Consider the following 22228-nt stretch of genomic DNA (forward strand, 5'->3'; position numbering starts at 1 on the left):
GTTCCCTGTAGTAGACGGTGGTTCCCTGTAGTAGACGGTGGTTCTCTGTAGATGGCGGTGGTTCCCAGTAGTAGACGGTGGTTCACTGAAGTAGACGGTGGTTCACTGAAGTAGACGGTGGTTCCCGGTAGTAGACGGTGGTTCCCGGTAGTAGACGGTGGTTCCCGGTAGTAGACGGTTGTTCCCGGTAGTAGACGGTGGTTCCCTGTAGTAGACGGTGGTTCTCTGAAGTAGACGGTGGTTAACTGAAGTAGACGGTGGTTCCCTGTAGTAGGAGGAGGTTCCCTGTATTAGGAGGAGGTTCCCTGTGGTAGGAGGAGGTTCCCTGTGGTAGACGGTGGTTCCCTGTAGTAGACGGTGGTTCCCTGTAGTAGACTGTGGTTCCCTGTAGTAGACGGTGGTTCCCTGTAGTAGACGGTGGTTCCCGGTAGTAGACGGTGGTTCCCGGTAGTAGACGGTGGTTCACTGAAGTAGACGGTGGTTCCCTGTAGTAGACGGTGGTTCTCAGTAGTAGACGGTGGTTCCCGGTAGTAGACGGTGGTTCCCGGTAGTAGACGGTGGTTCCCTGTAGTAGACGGTGGTTCCCTGTAGTAGACGGTGGTTCCCTGTAGTAGACGGTGGTTCCCTGTAGATGGCGGTGGTTCCCAGTAGTAGACGGTGGTTCACTGAAGTAGACGGTGGTTCCCTGTAGTAGACGGTGGTTCACTGAAGTAGACGGTGGTTCCCTGTAGTGTAGACTGTGGTTCCCAGTAGTAGACGGTGGTTCCCTGTAGTAGACGGTGGTTCTCTGTAGATGGCGGTGGTTCCCAGTAGTAGACGGTGATTCACTGAAGTAGACGGTGGTTCCCTGTAGTAGACGGTGGTTCCCTGTAGTAGACGGTGGTTCCCTGTAGTAGACGGTGGTTCCCGGTAGTAGACGGTGGTTCCCTGTAGTAGACGGTGGATCCCTGTAGTAGACGGTGGTTCTCTGTAGATGGCGGTGGTTCCCAGTAGTAGACGGTGGTTCACTGAAGTAGACGGTGGTTCACTGAAGTAGACGGTGGTTCACTGAAGTAGACGGTGGTTCCCGGTAGTAGATTGTGGTTCCCTGTAGTAGACGGTGGTTCCCTGTAGTAGACGGTGGTTCCCGGTAGTAGACGGTGGTTCCCGGTAGTAGACGGTTGTTCCCGGTAGTAGACGGTGGTTCCCTGTAGTAGACGGTGGTTCTCTGAAGTAGACGGTGGTTAACTGAAGTAGACGGTGGTTCCCTGTAGTAGGAGGAGGTTCCCTGTATTAGGAGGAGGTTCCCTGTGGTAGGAGGAGGTTCCCTGTAGTAGACGGTGGTTCCCTGTAGTAGACGGTGGTTCCCTGTAGTAGACGGTGGTTCCCGGTAGTAGACGGTGGTTCCCGGTAGTAGACGGTGGTTCCCGGTAGTAGACGGTGGTTCCCTGTAGTAGACGGTGGTTCCCTGTAGTAGACGGTGGTTCCCTGTAGTAGACGGTGGTTCCCTGTAGTAGACGGTGGTTCTCTGTAGATGGCGGTGGTTCCCAGTAGTAGACGGTGGTTCACTGAAGTAGACGGTGGTTCACTGAAGTAGACGGTGGTTCACTGAAGTAGACGGTGGTTCCCGGTAGTAGATTGTGGTTCCCTGTAGTAGACGGTGGTTCCCTGTAGTAGACGGTGGTTCCCGGTAGTAGACGGTGGTTCCCGGTAGTAGACGGTTGTTCCCGGTAGTAGACGGTGGTTCCCTGTAGTAGACGGTGGTTCTCTGAAGTAGACGGTGGTTAACTGAAGTAGACGGTGGTTCCCTGTAGTAGGAGGAGGTTCCCTGTATTAGGAGGAGGTTCCCTGTGGTAGGAGGAGGTTCCCTGTAGTAGACGGTGGTTCCCTGTAGTAGACGGTGGTTCCCTGTAGTAGACGGTGGTTCCCGGTAGTAGACGGTGGTTCCCGGTAGTAGACGGTGGTTCCCGGTAGTAGACGGTGGTTCCCTGTAGTAGACGGTGGTTCCCTGTAGTAGACGGTGGTTCCCTGTAGTAGACGGTGGTTCCCTGTAGTAGACGGTGGTTCTCTGTAGATGGCGGTGGTTCCCAGTAGTAGACGGTGGTTCACTGAAGTAGACGGTGGTTCCCTGTAGTAGACGGTGGTTCCCTGTAGTAGACGGTGGTTCCCTGAAGTAGACGGTGGTTCCCAGTAGTAGACGGTGGTTCCCAGTAGTAGACGGTGGTTCCCAGTAGTAGACGGTGGTTCCCTGTAGTAGACGGTGGTTCCCTGTAGTAGACGGTGGTTCTCTGAAGTAGACGGTGGTTCCCAGTAGTAGACGGTGGTTCCCAGTAGTAGACGGTGGTTCCCTGTAGTAGACGGTGGTTCAGTGAAGTAGACTGTGATTCCCAGTAGTAGACGGTGGTTCTCTGAAGTAGACGGTGGTTCTCAGTAGTAGACGGTGGTTCCCAGTAGTAGACGGTGGTTCCCTGTAGTAGACGGTGGTTCACTGAAGTAGACGGTGGTTCACTGAAGTAGACTGTGGTTCCCAGTAGTAGACGGTGGTTCCCAGTAGTAGCCGGTGGTTCCCTGAAGTAGACGGTGGTTCACTGAAGTAGACGGTGGTTCCCTGTAGTAGACGGTGGTTCTCAGTAGTAGACGGTGGTTCCCTGAAGTAGACGGTGGTTCCCGGTAGTAGACGGTGGTTCCCTGTAGTAGACGGTGGTTCCCTGTAGTAGACGGTGGTTCCCTGTAGTAGGAAGAGGTTCCCTGTAGTAGGAGGAGGTTCCCTGTGGTAGGAGGAGGTTCCCTGTGGTAGGAGGAGGTTCCCTGTGGTAGGAGGAGGTTCCCTGTGGTAGGAGGAGGTTCCCTGTGGTAGGAGGAGGTTCCCTGTGGTAGGAGGAGGTTCCCTGTGGTAGGAGGAGGTTCCCTGTGGTAGACGGTGGTTCCCAGTAGTAGACGGTGGTTCCCAGTAGTAGACGGTGGTTCCCTGTAGTAGACGGTGGTTCCCTGTAGTAGACGGTGGTTCCCTGTAGTAGACGGTGGTTCCCGGTAGTAGACGGTGGTTCCCGGTAGTAGACGGTGGTTCCCGGTAGTAGACGGTGGTTCCCGGTAGTAGACGGTGGTTCCCGGTAGTAGACGGTGGTTCCCGGTAGTAGACGGTGGTTCCCGGTAGTAGACGGTGCTTCCCTGTAGTAGACGGTGGTTCTCTGTAGTAGACGGTGGTTCTCTGTAGATGGCGGTGGTTCCCAGTAGTAGACGGTGGTTCACTGAAGTAGACGGTGGTTCACTGAAGTAGACGGTGGTTCCCTGTAGTAGACGGTGCTTCTCTGAAGTAGACGGTGGTTCCCTGTAGTAGACGGTGGTTCTCTGTAGTAGACGGTGGTTCTCTGTAGATGGCGGTGGTTCCCAGTAGATGACGGTGGTTCACTGAAGTAGACGGTGGTTCCCTGTAGTAGTTGGTGGTTCCCTGTAGTAGATGGTGGTTCCCTGTAGTAGGAGGAGGTTCCCTGTAGTAGACGGTGTTTCCCTGTTGTAGACGGTGGTTCCCTGTAGTAGACGGTGGTTCCCTGTAGTAGACGGTGGTTCTCTGTAGTAGACGGTGGTTCCCTGTAGTAGACGGTGGTTCCCAGTAGTAGACGGTGGTTCCCTGTAGTAGACGGTGGTTCCCTGTAGTAGACGGTGGTTCTCTGAAGTAGACGGTGGTTCTCTGAAGTAGACGGTGGTTCTCTGAAGTAGACGGTGGTTCCCAGTAGTAGACCGTGGTTCCCTGTAGTAGACGGTGGTTCACTGAAGTAGACGGTGGTTCACTGAAGTAGACGGTGGTTCCCAGTAGTAGACGGTGGTTCCCAGTAGTAGACGGTGGTTCCCAGTAGTAGACGGTGGTTCCCTGAAGTAGACGGTGGTTCCCTGAAGTAGACGGTGGTTCTCTGTAGTAGACGGTGGTTCTCTGTAGATGGCGGTGGTTCCCAGTAGATGGCGGTGGTTCACTGAAGTAGACGGTGGTTCCCTGTAGTAGACGGTGGTTCCCTGAAGTAGACGGTGGTTCCCTGTAGTAGACGGTGGTTCCCTGTAGTAGACGGTGGTTCCCAGTAGTAGACGGTGGTTCCCAGTAGTAGACGGTGTTTCCCAGTAGTAGACGGTGGTTCCCAGTAGTAGTGGTTCCCTGTAGTAGACGGTGGTTCCCTGTAGTAGACGGTGGTTCCCTGTAGTAGACGGTGGTTCTCTGAAGTAGACGGTGGTTCCCAGTAGTAGACGGTGGTTCACTGAAGTAGACGGTGGTTCACTGAGTAGACGGTGGTTCACTGAAGTAGACGGTGGTTCCCTGAAGTAGACGGTGGTTCCCTGTAGTAGACGGTGGTTCCCAGTAGTAGACGGTGGTTCCCTGAAGTAGACGGTGGTTCCCTGAAGTAGACGGTGGTTCCCTGTAGTAGACGGTGGTTCCCAGTAGTAGACGGTGGTTCCCAGTAGTAGACGGTGGTTCCCAGTAGTAGACGGTGGTACCCTGTAGTAGACGGTGGTTCCCTGTAGTAGGAGGAGGTTCCCTGTGGTAGGAGGAGGTTCCGTGTGGTAGGAGGAGGTTCCCTGTGGTAGGAGGAGGTTCCCTGTGGTAGACGGTGGTTCCCTGTAGTAGACGGTGGTTCCCTGTAGTAGACGGTGGTTCCCTGTAGTAGACGGTGGTTCCCAGTAGTAGACGGTGGTTCCCTGTAGTAGACGGTGGTTCCCTGTAGTAGACGGTGGTTCCCTGTAGTAGACTGTGGTTCCCTGTAGTAGACTGTGGTTCCCTGTAGTAGACGGTGGTTCCCTGTAGTAGACGGTGGTTCCCTGTAGTAGACGGTGGTTCCCTGTAGTAGACGGTGGTTCCCTGTGGTAGGAGGAGGTTCCCTGTGGTAGGAGGAGGTTCCCTGTGGTAGGAGGAGGTTCCCTGTGGTAGGAGGAGGTTCCCTGTGGTAGACGGTGGTTCCCAGTCGTAGACGGTGGTTCCCAGTCGTAGACGGTGGTTCCCAGTCGTAGACGGTGGTTCCCAGTCGTAGACGGTGGTTCCCAGTCGTAGACGGTGGTTCCCTGTAGTAGACGGTGGTTCCCTGTAGTAGACGGTGGTTCCCTGTAGTAGAAGGTGGTTCCCTGTAGTAGACGGTGGTTCCCTGTAGTAGACGGTGGTTCCCTGTAGTAGACGGTGGTTCCCTGTGGTAGACGGTGGTTCCCTGTGGTAGGAGGAGGTTCCCTGTAGTAGACGGTGGTTCCCTGTAGTAAACGGTGGTTCCCAGCAGTAGACGGTGGTTCCCAGCAGTAGACGGTGGTTCCCTGTAGTAGACGGTGGTTCCCTGTAGTAGACGGTGGTTCCCTGTAGTAGACGGAGGTTCCCTGTGGTAGGAGGAGGTTCCCTGTGGTAGGAGGAGGTTCCCTGTGGTAGACGGTGGTTCCCTGTGGTAGACGGTGGTTCCCAGTCGTAGACGGTGGTTCCCAGTCGTAGACGGTGGTTCCCAGTCGTAGACGGTGGTTCCCAGTCGTAGACGGTGGTTCCCAGTCGTAGACGGTGGTTCCCAGTCGTAGACGGTGGTTCCCTGTAGTAGACGGTGGTTCCCTGTAGTAGAAGGTGGTTCCCTGTAGTAGACGGTGGTTCCCTGTAGTAGACGGTGGTTCCCTGTAGTAGACGGTGGTTCCCTGTAGTAGACGGTGGTTCCCTGTGGTAGGAGGAGGTTCCCTGTGGTAGGAGGAGGTTCCCTGTGGTAGGAGGAGGTTCCCTGTGGTAGACGGTGGTTCCCAGTAGTAGACGGTGGTTCCCAGTAGTAGACGGTGGTTTCCTGTAGTAGACGGTGGTTTCCTGTAGTAGACGGTGGTTCCCAGTCGTAGACGGTGGTTCCCAGTCGTAGACGGTGGTTCCCAGTCGTAGACGGTGGTTCCCAGTCGTAGACGGTGGTTCCCTGTAGTAGACGGTGGTTCCCTGTAGTAGACGGTGGTTCCCTGTAGTAGACGGTGGTTCCCTGTAGTAGACATTGGTTACCTGTAGTAGACGGTGGTTCCCTGTAGTAGACGGTGGTTCCCTGTAGTAGATGGTGGTTCCCAGTAGTCCGGCTGGTGTACAGCAATCTTTAAGTCACACCACAGATTCTCAATTGGATTGAGGTCTGGGCTTTGACTAGGCCATTCCAAGACATTTAAATGTTTCCCCTTAAACCACTCGAGTGTTGCTTTAGCAGTATGCTTAGGGACATTGTCCTACTGGAAGGTGAACCTCCGTCACATTCTCAAATCTTTGGAAGACTGAAACAGGTTTCCATCAAGAATGTCCCTGTATTTAGCGCCAACCATCATTCCTTCAATTCTTACCAGTTTCCAAGTCCCTGTCGATCTTTTGGGAGTGTCCCACATGCCTTTTGGCGAACACCAAATTTGTTTGCTTATTTTTTTCTTTAAGCAATGACTTTTTTCTGGCCACTCTTCTGTAAAGCCCAGCTCTGTGGAGTGTATGGCTTAAAGTGGTCTTGTGGACAGATTCTCCAATCTCCGCTGTGGAGCTTTGCAGCTCCTTCAGGGTTAGCTTTGTTGCCTCTCTGATTAATGCCCTCCTTGCCTGGTCCATGAGTTTTGGTGGGCGGCTCTCTCTTGGCAGGTTTGTTTTGGTGCCATATTCTTTCCATTTTTTAAGAATGGATTTAATGGTGCTCCGTGGGATGTTCAAAGTTTCTGATATTTTTTATAACCCAACCCTGATCTGTCCGTCTCCACAACTTTGTCCCTGCCATGTTTGGAGAGCTCCTTGGTCTTCATGGTGACACTTGCTTGGTGGTGCCCCTTGCTTAGTGCTGTTGCAGACTCTGGGGCCTTTCAGAACAGGTGTGTATATATACTTAGATTGCACACAGGTGGACTTTATTTAACCAATAATGTTACTTATGAAGGTAATTGGTTGCACCAGATATTATTCAGGGGATTCATAGCAAAGGCACAGAGGCCTCTCCCACTTTCTATCCTGGTTAGAGCCAGTTTGCGCTGTTTCTCAAACTAGACACTCTAAAGTACTTGTCCTCTTGCTCAGTTGTGCACCGAGGCCTCTCCCACTTTCTATCCTGGTTAGAGCCAGTTTGCGCTGTTCTGTGAAGGGATCTTCAGTTTCTTGGCAATTTCTCGCATTAAATAGACGGAAGGTCTTTGTTTCTGGCCAAAAACAAGGACATTTCTAAGTGACTCCAAACTTTTGAATGGTGGTGTGTGTGTGATGGGATTTTGAGACATTATAGACAGGCACAGCAGCAGGGAAGACACTGTTATTACAGGAATCATGAGGATCATGCACTTTGCTGTTTAACAAATGTCCGCCCCGAAAATGACGGTTTTATTTAGGTGACCAGGGAGAATGTGCAGCTCACACCAGGGACAACCATTATCACACAGCCAAGTCAAAGGGTCACAACATGGGACTAAATGGTCACAGTCTGGAGCAATGTGCAGGAAATTACCTTTAAAACTGCCAAACTGTGTAGAATTGCACAGAATTTGCTTTACAACAGCAACATGCTATTTACTACGCTAGGATACCTTAACCTATCAAGCTAATAGACTTAGTTTACACTTCCAATTAACTGGGGAAACTAATAAACTGTCTACCAAATCTATTCATTTTAAAATGTTGATTACTTGCCATTTTCAGTCACCTGGTGATAAGACAAGATGTTACTTAGACTTTTTTGCATATTTTTGTGGTCAACCGGTTTGTGTGGGCAGCTGCCCCTGGGAAAGAAAAGTTTAAAAAATGAACTGCCCTAGATACCTCCTCTTATCTTCCACCAAGCTCATCTTCCTATCACACCAGAGGATGCAAACCACCATTCACCTCCATAACTACCTGATAGTAGCATGGCAGGGAGTGTGTGTGTGTGGGACTGAGCATCCAGCCAGGCAAATACAGCATTTAGTCTCTGCTTCCATGCTGTTTTAATGCAAAGTGGTTGTTTTGAATAGTGGAGGAAGAGGAAGTCAAGAGGGAGTCAATTCCCTTGATGCTCAGTGTGATAACACTATTTTCACCTTGGTACACTTGTAGAAACAAAGTTTTATACAAAACCAAGTTCTATATATGACACCCTAAATATCCAATATAAGTGTCATTTCTTCAGTGTTGTCACATGAAAAGATATGCATAAACATTTACACAAATGTGAGGGGTGTACTCACTTTTGTGATATACTGTATATAGAACTTGGGTTAATACTGGATCTTTAGACATTTTAGACAATTTGGCCATTTTCACTTGGTGGTGTACTCACTTTTGTTGCCAGCGGTTTAGACATTAATGGCTGTGTGTTGAGTTATTTTGAGGGGACAGCCAATTTACACTGTTATACAAGCTGTACACTCACTACTTTACATTGTAGCAAAGTGTCCTTTCTTCAGTGTTGTCAACATGAAAAGATATACTCAAATATTTACAAAAGTGTGAGGGGTGTACTCACTTTTGTGATATACTGTATGACACCCTAAAGATCCAATATAAACCCAAGTTCTATATATGACACCCTAAAGATCCAATATTAAACCGAGTTCTATATATGACACCACAAGGATCCAATGTTAAACCGAGTTCTATATATGACACCACAAGGATCCAATGTTAAACCGAGTTCTATATATGACACCACAAGGATCCAATGTTAAACCGAGTTCTATATATGACACCACAAGGATCCAATGTTAAACCGAGTTCTATATATGACACACTAAAGATTCGATATTAAACCAAGTTCTATATATGACACCCCAAGGATGCAATGTTAAAACAAGTTCTATATATGACACCCTAAAGATCCAATGTTAAACCAAGTTCTATATATGACACCCTAAAGATCCAATGTTAAATCAAGTTCTATATATGACACCCTAAAGATCCAATGTTAAACCAAGTTCTATATATGACACCCTAAATGTCTGAGGCATTTCTAGGACAGTGAGGAAGGCAAGGTCAGAGCTTTGCACACTGAATGATACACCCTTTGACCGCTTCTGAGATTTTAAAATAAATGTAGTCCTGCTTTGTGGCATTTCGCGAAGGCTCAATGTTATGTTGGTCGCACTATACGTTTTTGTTGTGTAGATGTGGTTGTCCATGTTTGATAGAGCCATTGGATGTCTTTCAGTGATGTTCCTACCGGCGGATTCATTGCTAAATATACAAGCAGACACATTTGGTCCTGTGTTTGAAAGACTACAACTTTTGGTTGGGCGTGCTCCGGCCTTGCCCCTGCCCCAAGGCAGCCTTTTTTTTAAAGGAGGCGGACACTAACAGTCCATTGGGCAAAACTCGAAGAACTGACAAATTAACAAACATTATATGGCTGTCTGAATGTCTAGCATCTGTTTGATACTACAGAGCCCTGTACAGTTTATATAAATATATTCTGGGAATTGTTAAGGGCTGATACATTTCAAAGATTGATAGAAATTATCAATATTTATTTGATGGTTGTTCTCCAACCCTGTTCTTGGAGAGATACCCTCCTGTAGGTTTTAACTCCAACCCTGTTCTTAGAGAGAGACCCTCCTGTAGGTTTTAACTCCAACCCTGTTCTTGGAGAGAGACCCTCCTGTAGGTTTTAACTCCAACCCTGTTCTTGGAGAGATACCCTCCTGTAGGTTTTAACTCCAACCCTGTTCTTAGAGAGAGACCCTCCTGTAGGTTTTAACTCCAACCCTGTTCCTGGAGAGATACCCTCCTGTAGGTTTTAACTCCAACCCTGTTCTTAGAGAGAGACCCTCCTGTAGGTTTTAACTCCAACCCTGTTCCTGGAGAGAGACCCTCCTGTAGGTTTTAACTCCAACCCTGTTCCTGGAGAGATACCCTCCTGTAGGTTTTAACTCCAACCCTGTTCCTGGAGAGAGACCCTCCTGTAGGTTTTAACTCCAACCCTGTTCTTAGACAGAGACCCTCCTGTAGGTTTTAACTCCAACCCTGTTCCTGGAGAGAGACCCTCCTGTAGGTTTTAACTCCAACCCTGTTCCTGGAGAGAGACCCTCCTGTAGGTTTTAACTCCAACCCTGTTCTTGGAGAGATACCCTCCTGTAGGTTTTAACTCCAACCCTGTTCTTAGAGAGAGACCCTCCTGTAGGTTTTAACTCCAACCCTGTTCCTGGAGAGACCCTCCTGTAGGTTTTAACTCCAACCCTGTTCTTGGAGAGATACCCTCCTGTAGGTTTTAACTCCAACCCTGTTCTTGGAGAGAGACCCTCCTGTAGGTTTTAACTCCAACCCTGTTCTTGGAGAGAGACCCTCCTGTAGGTTTTAACTCCAACCCTGTTCTTGGAGAGAGACCCTCCTGTAGGTTTTCACTCCAACCCTGTTCCTGGAGAGATACCCTCCTGTAGGTTTCACTCCAACCCTGTTCCTGGAGAGATACCCTCCTGTAGGTTTTCATTCCAACCCTGTTCCTGGACAGTGACCCTCCTGTAGGTTTTCACTCCAACCCTGTTCCTGGACAGGGACCCTCCTGTAGGTTTTAACTCCAACCCTGTTCCTGGAGAGACACCCTACAGGAGGGTTGGAGTCAACAAATGTCTCACCAAGCTGTGTGTGTGTGTGTGCGCGTGTGTGTGTGTGTGTGTGTGTGTGTATTGGTATGACGGGGAGGTCAGAGCTCGCCTGGTCTGCCAAGACATTCCTATCTGGTAACACCATTTTCACCGTGGGCCCTGCCAAAGATCAGCTCAGCCTCCCTGGCTACTAGGGTGTAACCCGCCTGGCTAGGCTACACGAGGTAGAGCTGGCTAGGCTACACGAGGTAGAGCTGGCTAGGCTATGGCTAGGCTACACGAGGTAGAGCTGGCTAGGCTACACGAGGTTGAGCTGGCTAGGCTGCACGAGGTTGAGCTGGCTAGGCTGCACGAGGTTGAGCTGGCTAGGCTACACGAGGTTGAGCTGGCTAGGCTACACGAGGTTGAGCTGGCCACGCTACACGAGGTTGAGCTGGCTAGGCTACACGAGGTTGAGCTGGCTAGGCTACACGAGGTTGAGCTGGCCACGCTACACGAGGTTGAGCTGGCTAGGCTACACGAGGTTGAGCTGGCTAGGCTACACGAGGTTGAGCTGGCTAGGCTACACGAGGTAGAGGCCAGGGGTCGGGCATCTAGTAAGCTCCAGTCTGGGCAGAGAGGCTGGATGTAGAACCACTAGACTGGGCGCTAGGGGAAACTCGATAGTTACATATCGGGGTGTTTTTTTTTACGATATATTTTGTTGTATCGTTTTGCTAGATGGCTGTACCTGCACCAAAACTCCAGTATGTTTTCTTCATAGCTTGTTCTCCTTTTCTTTTCTTTTTTTAAATAGGGAGGCAATTTGTTTTAGCTCTTCTACTTCCATGACTGAGCTAAACTAGTTTCCTCATGGCTCTCTCTGGTCCCACGTGGTGCTCTTAGCAATTCAGAAATCATACAACATAGTGATATGTCCATGGTATCGCACGAGACAAGTAAACCAGAGATCAAAAGTAACAGTCAGTATCTGGTGTGGCCAACAGCTGCATTACGTACTGCAGTGCATCTCCTCCTCATGGACTGCACCAGATGTGCCAGTTATTGCTGTGAGATGTTACCCCCCTCTTCCACCAAGGCACCTGCAAGATCCCTGACATTTCTGGGGTGGAGGATGGCCCTAGCCCTCACCCTCCGATCCAACAGGTCCCAGACGTACTCAATGGGATTGAGATCCGGGCTCTGACATAGTAAAACACTATCTATGAGTGGTGATGGCCCCTAGTAAAATAGACTGTCGACATGGGTTATAATCTATAGTAAGTGATGCCTTTTCAACATGGCTCCTCATTTTTTTGTTTTGAGCCCTGACCCCTCCAGAAAGATACTGTTGTTAGATTGTTGACTGTGGTAAACAGTAGGCTATAGATTCTTAATTCCCACCCTCAGTTTTAGTCACAACCCGGCTCATGGGATGTGACAAAGAGTTCTTATAGGACCAGGGCACAAATAATAATATAATAATAATCATTTTGCTCTTTATTTAACCATCTTACATATAAAACGTTATTTGTTCATTATTTGTTAACTCACCACAGTTTAATGAGAAGGGTGTGCTTGAAAGGATGCACGTAACTCTGCAATGTTGTATTGGAGAGAGTCTCAGTCTTAAATCATTGTCCACACACAGTCTGTGCCTGTATTTAGTTTTCATGCTAGTGAGGGCCGAGAATCCACTCTCACATAGGTACGTGGTTGCAAAGGGCATCAGTGTCTTAACAGCACAATTTGCCAAGGCAGGATACTCTGAGCGCAGCCCAATCCAGAAATCTGGCAGTGGCCTCTGATTAAATTACATTTTCACAGAACCGCTTGTTTCGATGAGGCTGTCTTGTTTAGATATCGGTAAGTGGACTGGAGGCAGGGTATGAAAGGAATAACGAATCCAGTAGTTTGTGTCATCCTTCTCGGGAAAATAGCTGCTTAATTGCGCACCCAACACACTCAGGTGCTTCGCTATATCACATTTGACATTGTCCGTAAGCTTGAGTTCATTTGCAGACAAAAATCATACAATGATGGAAAGACCTGTGTGTTGTCCTTGTTAATGCAGACAGAGAAGAGCTCCAACTTCTTAATCATAGCCTCAATTGTGTCCCGCACATTGAATATAGTTGCGGAGAGTCCCTGTAATCCTAGATTCAGATCATTCAGGCGGAAAAAAAACATCACCAGATAGGCCATTCTATACTGTTGTACATTTCTAGAACACTCAGACAGTACATGTATCCATCACAGTAGCATTCTATACTGTTGAAGTACAGTTCTAGAACACTCAGACAATACATGTATCCATCACAGTAACATTCTATACTGTTGAAGTACAGTTCTAGAACACTGACATGTATCCATCACAGTAACATTCTATACTGTTGAAGTACAGTTCTAGAACACTGACATGTATCCATCACAGTAACATTCTATACTGTTGAAGTACAGTTCTAGAACACTCAGACATGTATCCATCACAGTAACATTCTATACTGTTGAAGTACAGTTCTAGAACACTGACATGTATCCATCACAGTAACATTCTATACCGTTGAAGTACATTTGTTGATCGTTGTACATACCATTAGTCATATGGACTTCATCCAGAAGGATTCAGATGTTTGAGCAGTATAGGACAGAGGCCTATTCATCTCTCCCAGTCTTCCCCAACCAGATTTCCAGACTTCTCGAAGACAAGGTCTCATGCACCCTCTCATATAGCGTTCTTGTTTTCCTCCAGAACCACCACTCAGACCCAGGGCTGTTGCCTGGCGGATTTGTGTCCTCCGTCCACCACAGTCTTTAGCAGGGACATGACTGTCAGAATTCAAGGCTGTTTTCCTAGCTTCTTGAAGACTAGAGCGAGCTAGCTGGGAAATTAGGCTTTCCCCGAAGCCTGTTGGCAAGACCACTAATACGTCCTCCCCAAAGGCTCAACGCGCTCCTAGTTCCTGTTTTAATCCCTAAATGGGTGGTTACTCTGTGGCAGTATCTCCTTTTCAGAAAGATCCATCACTGAGTTTTTCTCCTTTGTTTTAGTTAGCTAGACTAACTAGACCAGCTAGACTAACTAGACCAGCTAGACTAACTACACTAACTAGACCAGCTAGACTAGCTAGACCAGTTAGACTAGCTAGACCAACTAGACTAAATAGCCTAACTAGACTAGCTAGACCAGCTAGACCAACTAGACTATATAGCCTAACTAGCCTAGCTAGACCAGCTAGACCAGCTAGACTAGCTAGACCAACTAGACTAAATAGCCTAGCTAGACCAACTAGACTAAATAGCCTAGCTAGACCAACTAGACTAAATAGCCTAGCTAGACTAGCTAGACCAACTAGACCAGCTAGACTAACTAGACTAACTTTAGCTTAGCTTGTTTACCTATCTAATGGGGGCGTAGCAAATTTATGAGGAAGCGTAGGGGGTGTTGCGCATGCTAATAGAGCGCATACTGTATGAGAACCAATCAAAAAGTCTGTCTGATTTGAAATAACCTCCCCTTTTACAAGCCTGAGATACCAGACCAGTAAACCAGAGGCCACCAATATAGAGATTGTTCAGCCTGGCTAGCTACTCCACGTACTGAGGGGAAACACTGGCATATAGCATTTATTATTATATTACCGATCACACAGGTATCAGAATGACTCTTTATAAGAGCTCAGGGTGTATCTCTCCTAACAGACCATAATGTAACTGTCTGAATACCCTCTCAGTAACAACCTTTCCTGGTGTTTCCCAACAGGCATTGGGAAGGTGAAGCGGAAAACGGGGATGCGTGACACTGCCTCCAACGCCGACGCCGACATGTACTCCGACAACGGCGAGCGTCTGTACGACCTCAACCTGCCGGCGCTCGTCAAGTTCAGCTACGCCGCCGAGCGGGAGGACGAGCTCTCGTTGGTCAAGGGCACCCACGTTATCGTCATGGAGAAGTGTAGCGACGGCTGGTGGCGTGGGGGGTACCAGGGGCGTTCCGGGTGGTTCCCCTCCAACTACGTGACAGAGGACGCAGACGGGACAGCGGGGGGAGGAGGTTTGGGAGACCCGGCAGGGTCGCTGACTGAGAAGCTAGCAGCGGTGGTTCACAGTGTGTCTAACGGGAACCGGGTACTCCACACGGTGCAGGCGCTGTACCCTTTCAGCTCGGGGAACGACGAGGAGCTCAACTTTGAGAAGGGAGAGGTGATGGAGGTGGTAGAGAAACCAGACAACGACCCTGAGTGGTGGAAGTGCCGTAAAGCAGATGGACAGCTGGGACTAGTGCCTAAGAACTACGTCACTGTGCTGCCTCCCCAGCAGGACTCTACTACCCAGAATGCTTCACCGGACCCCGCGGGGCCGCCCACGCCCGACTGTGACTACATCTCTCCGGCCACGGTGGGGCGGTTTGCTGGGAAGCCATGGTACTATGGCAAGGTGACGCGTCATCAGGCAGAGGTGGCTCTCAACCAGAGAGGAGTGGAGGGAGACTTCCTCATCAGAGACTCTGAGTCATCGGTGAGTCCTGACTGCTATCTATAACTCCATCTATACAGCCATCTATAGATCTATACAGCCATCTATAGATCTATACAGCCTTCTATAGATCTATACAGCCTTCTATAGAGAGCTATACAGCCATCTATAGAGAACTATACAGCCATCTATAGAGAACTATACAGCCATCTATAGAGAACTATACAGCCATCTGTAGAGAACTATACAGCCATCTATAGAACTATACAGCCATCTATAGAGAGCTATACAGCCATCTATAGAGAGCTATACAGCCATCTGTAGAGAACTATACAGCCATCTGTAGAGAACTATACAGCCATCTATAGAGAGCTATACAGCCATCTATAGAACTATACAGCCATCTATAGAGAGCTATACAGCCATCTATAGAGAGCTATACAGCCATCTGTAGAACTATACAGCCATCTATAGAACTATACAGCCATCTGTAGAACTATACAGCCATCTGTAGAACTATACAGCCATCTATAGAACTATACAGCCATCTATAGAACTATACAGCCATCTATAGAACTATACAGCCATCTATAGAGAACTATACAGCCATCTATAGAGAACTATACAGCCTTCTATAGAGAGCTATACAGCCATCTATAGAGAACTATACAGCCATCTATAGAACTATACAGCCATCTATAGAGAGCTATACAGCCATCTATAGAGAACTATACAGCCATCTATAGAACTATACAGCCATCTATAGAGAGCTATACAGCCATCTATAGAGAACTATACAGCCATCTATAGAACTATACAGCCATCTATAGAGAGCTATACAGCCATCTATAGAGAACTATACAGCCATCTGTAGAGAGCTATACAGCCATCTATAGAGCTATACAGCCATCTGTAGAGAGCTATACAGCCATCTATAGAGAACTATACAGCCATCTATAGAGAGCTATACAACCATCTAGAGAGCTATACAGCCATCTGTAGAGAACTATACAGCCATCTGTAGAGAGCTATACAGCCATCTATAGAGAACTATACAGCCATCTGTAGAGAGCTATACAGCCATCTATAGAGAACTATACAGCCTTCTATAGAGAACTATACAGCCATCTGTAGAGAGCTATACAGCCTTCTATAGAGAACTATACAGCCTTCTATAGAGCCGTGAACTATACAGCCATCTATAGAGAGCTATACAGCCATCTATAGAGAACTATACAGCCATCTGTAGAGAGCTATACAGCCATCTGTAGAGAGCTATACAGCCATCTATAGAGAACTATACAGCCATCTATAGAGAGCTATACAGCCATCTATAGAGAACTATACAGCCATCTGTAGAGAGCTATACAGCCATCTATAGAGAACTATACAGCCATCTATAGAGAGCTATACAGCCATCTATAGAGAGCTATACAGCCATCTATAGAGAGCTATACAGCCATCTATAGAACTATACAGCCATCTATAGAGAACTATACAGCCATCTATAGAGAACTATACAGCCATCTGTAGAGGGCTATACAGCCATCTGTAGAGAACTATACAGCCATCTGTAGAGAACTATACAGCCATCTGTAGAGAACTATACAGCCATCTATAGAGAGCTATACAGCCATCTATAGAGCTATACAACCATCTATAGAGAACTATACAGCCATCTGTAGAGAACTATACAGCCATCTATAGAGCTATACAGCCATCTATAGAGAACTATACAACCATCTATAGAGAACTATACAGCCATCTGTGGGGGGCTATACAGCCATCTGTAGAGAGCTATACAGCCATCTATAGAGCTATACAACCATCTATAGAGAACTATACAGCCATCTATAGAGAACTATACAGCCATCTATAGAGAACTATACAGCCATCTATAGAGAACTATACAGCCATCTATAGAGAACTATACAGCCATCTGTAGAGAACTATACAGCCATCTATAGAGAACTATACAGCCATCTGTAGAGAACTATACAGCCATCTATAGAGAGCTATACAGCCATCTATAGAACTATACAGCCATCTATAGAACTATACAGCCATCTATAGAGAGCTATACAGCCATCTATAGAGAACTATACAGCCATCTGTAGAGAGTTATACAGCCATCTATAGAGAACTATACAGCCATCTGTAGAGAACTATACATCCATCTGTAGAGAGTTATACAGCCATCTATAGAGAACTATACAGCCATCTGTAGAGAGTTATACAGCCATCTATAGAGAACTATACAGCCATCTGTAGAGAGTTATACAGCCATCTATAGAACTATACAGCCATCTATAGAGAGCTATACAGCCATCTGTAGAGAACTATACAGCCATCTATAGAGAGCTATACAGCCATCTATAGAGCTATACAGCCATCTATAGAGCTATACAGCCATCTATATAACTATACAGCCATCTATAGAACTATACAGCCATCTATAGAGAGCTATACAGCCATCTATAGAGAACTATACAGCCATCTATAGAGAGCTATACAGCCATCTATAGAACTATACAGCCATCTGTAGAGAGCTATACAGCCATCTATATAACTATACAGCCATCTATAGAGAGCTATACAGCCATCTATAGAGCTATACAGCCATCTGTAGAGAGCTATACAGCCATCTATAGAGAACTATACAGCCATCTATAGAGAGCTATACAGCCATCTATAGAGCTATACAGCCATCTATAGAGCTATACAGCCATCTATATAACTATACAGCCATCTATAGAGAGCTATACAGCCATCTATAGAACTATACAGCCATCTATAGAGAGCTATACAGCCATCTATAGAGAACTATACAGCCATCTATAGAGAGCTATACAGCCATCTATAGAACTATACAGCCATCTGTAGAGAGCTATACAGCCATCTATATAACTATACAGCCATCTATAGAGAGCTATACAGCCATCTATATAACTATACAGCCATCTATAGAGAGCTATACAGCCATCTGTAGAGAGCTATACAACCATCTGTAGAGAGCTATACAGCCATCTATAGAGAACTATACAGCCATCTATAGAGAGCTATACAGCCATCTATAGAGAACTATACAGCCATCTATAGAACTATACAGCCATCTGTAGAGAGCTATACAGCCATCTATAGAGAACTATACAGCCTTCTGTAGAGAGCTATACAGCCATCTATAGAGAGCTATACAGCCATCTATAGAGAGCTATACAGCCATCTATAGAGAACTATACAGCCATCTATAGAGAGCTATACAGCCTTCTATAGAGAACTATACAGCCATCTGTAGCTCAGTGTAGACCTCATCTCGAAGGTCTAGAGCAAACGATAGGTCATCTCTTCCATCTGTTTATCTCAACGTTTGAGTTGCCGTCTGTCTTTACGTCTACAGCTCTACTCTGTCATGATCCTGACAGTTCAGCCTGTCTGCTGCCATCATTCCTGCATTGTGTTGACCTGAGGTGGTTAGTGTAATGTTGCCGTAGAGCTGTCAGCGGTTAGAGAGGGTGGAGGTATTAGTGATAAGGACTGCAGGAACAATGTCTCAGAGCTGGGGATTTATTTCATATCGCAGGATGATTAACAACATCCCAGCTGAGCCCTGTGTTTTAACTGTCTGCTCAGTTTACAGCTTTTATTGACCCGCTCTCTCCCTCTTCTCTCTCTCCCTCTTCTCTCCCTTCCTTCCCTCTCCCTCTCTTCTCTCTCTGTCTCCACCCTCCCTTCTCTCCCTCTGTCTCCACCCTCCCTTCTCTCCCTCTTCTCTCTTCCTTCCTTCTCTCTCCCTCTTCTCTCTTCCTTCCTTCTCTCTCCCTCTTCTCTCCCTTCCTTCCTTCCCTCTCCCTCTTCTCTCCCTTCCTTCCTTCCCTCTCTCTCTCTTCCTTCCTTCTCTCTCTGTCTCCACCCTCCCTTCCTTCCCTCTTCTCTCTCTGTCTCCACCCTCCCTTCTCTCCCTCTTCTCTCTCTTCCTTCCTTCTCTCTCTGTCTCCACCCTCCCTTCCTTCCCTCTTCTCTCTCTGTCTCCACCCTCCCTTCTCTCTCTGTCTCCACCCTCCCTTCTCTCCCTCTTCTCTCTGTCTCCACCCTCCCTTCTCTCCCTCTTCTCTCTCTGTCTCCACCCTCCCTCCTCTCCCTCTTCTCTCTCGCTCTCTGCCTCCCCTCCTCCCCTCCCTCCCTCTTCTCTTTCTCTCTCTTTCTGTTTCTGTCTCCCCCTCCCTCCCTCCCTTCTCTCTCTCTCTCCCACCCTTCCCCTGCTTTCCTCCCACCAGCCCAGTGATTTCTCCATCTCTCTGAAGGCCCAGGGGAAGAACAAGCATTTCAAGGTTCAGTTGAAGGATGGTTTGTACTGCATTGGCCAGAGGAAGTTCAGTTCTCTGGAGGACTTGGTGGATCACTACAAGAAGGCTCCCATCTTCACCAGCGAGCAGGGAGACAAGCTCTACCTGGTTAAGGCCCTGGCTGCCTCTTGATCACACACTCTTAAACACACACACACACACATGATGACAAACTTTTACACATCACAAGGACTTCCTATGTGCCGGGAGCCGTGATCATTCCATTAGGAAAGGGGGAGGAAGAGAGAAAAAGAGAAGTGGAGAGGGAGAAAAGGACATTGGACTCTCCTTTATGTAAATCATCCTATCTTACCCAGATCATGTGTTTAGGTCATAATGCCATCTTCTAGATATAATAGGCTGTTTCTGTTTATAATATATATACATATATATTCTTTTAAGTTTCTTTAAAAAAAAAAAATTTTTTAAAAGTGATGTTTTGAACTCAAACAACAAGGAGTCGTAGTGACGAGGCGGTTTGGTCGTTGGTCTCGCCGATGGTCGCCGTTGGTCGCCGATGGTCACCGTTGGTCGCCGATGGTCGCCGTTGGTCGCCGATGGTCGCCGTTGGTCGCCGATGGTCACCGTTGGTCGCCGTTGGTCACCGTTGGTCGCCTAGCTACACATTTCAACGGACTTGTTGTGCCGTTGTCGGTCTTAACTCTTTCAACGTCGTACAACAACTGATATGTGGTAAATAAACAATAATCCACACTTCTCCTAACTGCTCAACCTAAATAAAAATGATTAAGTGACCAAAGTTTATTGATTGGTTTAATTTCACCCATCATAGTTATTGATACACTATTATGTACAGCAGGATGTCCCTTCATATTAGTGGATTTGGCTCGTTGCTGACAGGTGGATAAAAAAATCGAGCACACAGCCATGCAATCTCCATAGACAAACATTATCAGTAGAATGAAGAGCTCAGTGACTTTCAACGTGGCACCGCCACCTTTCCAACAAGTCAGTTCATCAAATGTCTGCCCTGCTAGAGCTGCCCCAGTCAACTGCATTAATGAATTCATTCAATGTTATTTTTGTTCAAGAAAAATAATGTGAGGTAGAAATCAATACATAACAATAAATAAGATTATCCAAACCATAATTACAGAGCAGTAAAATACTATACCTACAGTGTGTGCTGTTATTGTGAAGTGGAATCGGCTAGGAGCAACAACGGCTCAGCCGCGACGTGGTAGGCCACACAAGCTCACAGAACGGGACCACCAAGCGCGTTACAATCTTCTGTTCTCGGTTGCAACACTCACCACCGAGTTCCAAACTGCCTCTGGAAGCAACGTCAGCACAAAACTGTTCGTCGGGAGCTTCATGAAATGGTTTTCCATGGCCGAGCAGCCGCTCACAAGCCGAAGATCACCATGCGCAATGCCAAGCGTCAGCTGGAGTGGTGTAAAGCTCGCCGCCATTGGACTCTGGAGCAGTGGAAACACGTTCTCTGGAGTGATGAATCACGCTTCACCAAGCTGGTAGTCTAATGGATGAATCTGGGTTTGGCGGATGCTAGGAGAACGCTTCCTGCCCCAATGCACAGTGACAACTGTAAAGTTTGGTGGAGGATGAATAATGGTCTGGGGCTGTTTTTCATGGTTCAGGACCCTTAGTTCCAGTGAAGGGAAATCTTATCACTACAACATACAATGACATTCTAGACAATTCTGTGCTTCCAACTTAGTGGCAACATTTTGGGGAAGACCCTTTCCTGTTTCAGCATGACAATGCCCCCGTGCACAAAGCGAGGTTCCTACACAGATCAATGTGGAAGAACTTGACTGGCCTGCACAGAGCCCTGACCTCAACCCCATTGAACACCTTTGGGATGAATTAACGCTACAGCATACAATGACATTCTAGACGATTCTGTGCTTCAAACTTAGTGACTACAGTTGGGGGAAGGCCCTTTCCTGTTTCAGCATGACAATGCCCTCGTGTTGTTGGAGGATGATTTGGGCTACGGGGGGAAGGCCCTTTCCTGTTTCAGCATGACAATGCCTCCGTGTTGTTGGAGGATGATTTGGGCTACGCATGACAATGCCCTCGTGTTGTTGGAGGATGATTTGGGCTACGGGGCATGAATGCCCTCCGTGTTGTTGGAGGATGGAAGGCCCTTTCCTGTTTCAGCATGACAATGCCTCCGTGTTGTTGGAGGATGATTTGGGCTACGGGGGGAAGGCCCTTTCCTGTTTCAGCATGACAATACCTCCGTGTTGTTGGAGGATGATTTGGGCTACGGGGGGAAGGCCCTTTCCTGTTTCAGCATGACAATACCTCCGTGTTGTTGGAGGATGATTTGGGCTACGGGGGGAAGGCCCTTTCCTGTTTCAGCATGACAATACCTCCGTGTTGTTGAAGGATGATTTGGGCTACGGGGGGAAGGCCCTTTCCTGTTTCAGCATGACAATGCCCTCGTGTTGTTGGAGGATGATTTGGGCTACGGGGGGAAGGCCCTTTCCTGTTTCAGCATGACAATGCCCTCGTGTTGTTGGAGGATGATTTGGACTGTTGGAGGATGACGGGGGAAGGCCCTTTCCTGTTTCAGCATGACAATACCTCCGTGTTGTTGGAGGATGATTTGGGCTACGGGGGAAGGCCCTTTCCTGTTTCAGCATGACAATATTTTGTTCCAGCATGACAATACCTCTCCGTGTTGTTGGAGGATGATTTGGGCTACGGGGAAGGCCCTTTCCTGTTTCAGCATGACAATGCCCCGTGTTGTTGGAGGATGATTTGGGCTACGGGGAAGGCCCTTTCCTGTTTCAGCATGACAATACCTCCGTGTTGTTGGAGGATGATTTGGGCTACGGGGGGAAGGCCCTTTCCTGTTTCAGCATGACAATGCCCCCGTGTTGTTGGAGGATGATTTGGGCTACGGGGGGAAGGCCCTTTCCTGTTTCAGCATGACAATGCCCTCGTGTTGTTGGAGG

At 47.7% G+C, this 22228-nt stretch overlaps 1 protein-coding gene across 5 annotated transcripts in view; it reads left to right on the plus strand.

Annotated features, from left to right (window-relative positions):
• Positions 1–20040, plus strand: part of LOC115127707 (SH2/SH3 adapter protein Nck1-like) — a 164462-nt gene extending 144422 nt beyond the window's left edge. For all 5 annotated transcript variants that reach the window (XM_065006848.1, XM_065006847.1, XM_065006849.1 and 2 more), the window contains 2 exons: positions 14225–14979; positions 19212–20040. In XM_065006848.1, the coding sequence (XP_064862920.1) occupies positions 14225–14979; positions 19212–19412 (956 nt within the window). In that variant the 3' untranslated portion in view covers positions 19413–20040. The remainder of the gene's footprint in view (positions 1–14224; positions 14980–19211) is intronic.
• Positions 20041–22228: the final 2188 nt, after the last annotated feature.

Source organism: Oncorhynchus nerka, linkage group LG22, assembly GCF_034236695.1.
Source record: "Oncorhynchus nerka isolate Pitt River linkage group LG22, Oner_Uvic_2.0, whole genome shotgun sequence".
In the NCBI taxonomy this organism is placed as follows: domain Eukaryota; kingdom Metazoa; phylum Chordata; class Actinopteri; order Salmoniformes; family Salmonidae; genus Oncorhynchus; species Oncorhynchus nerka.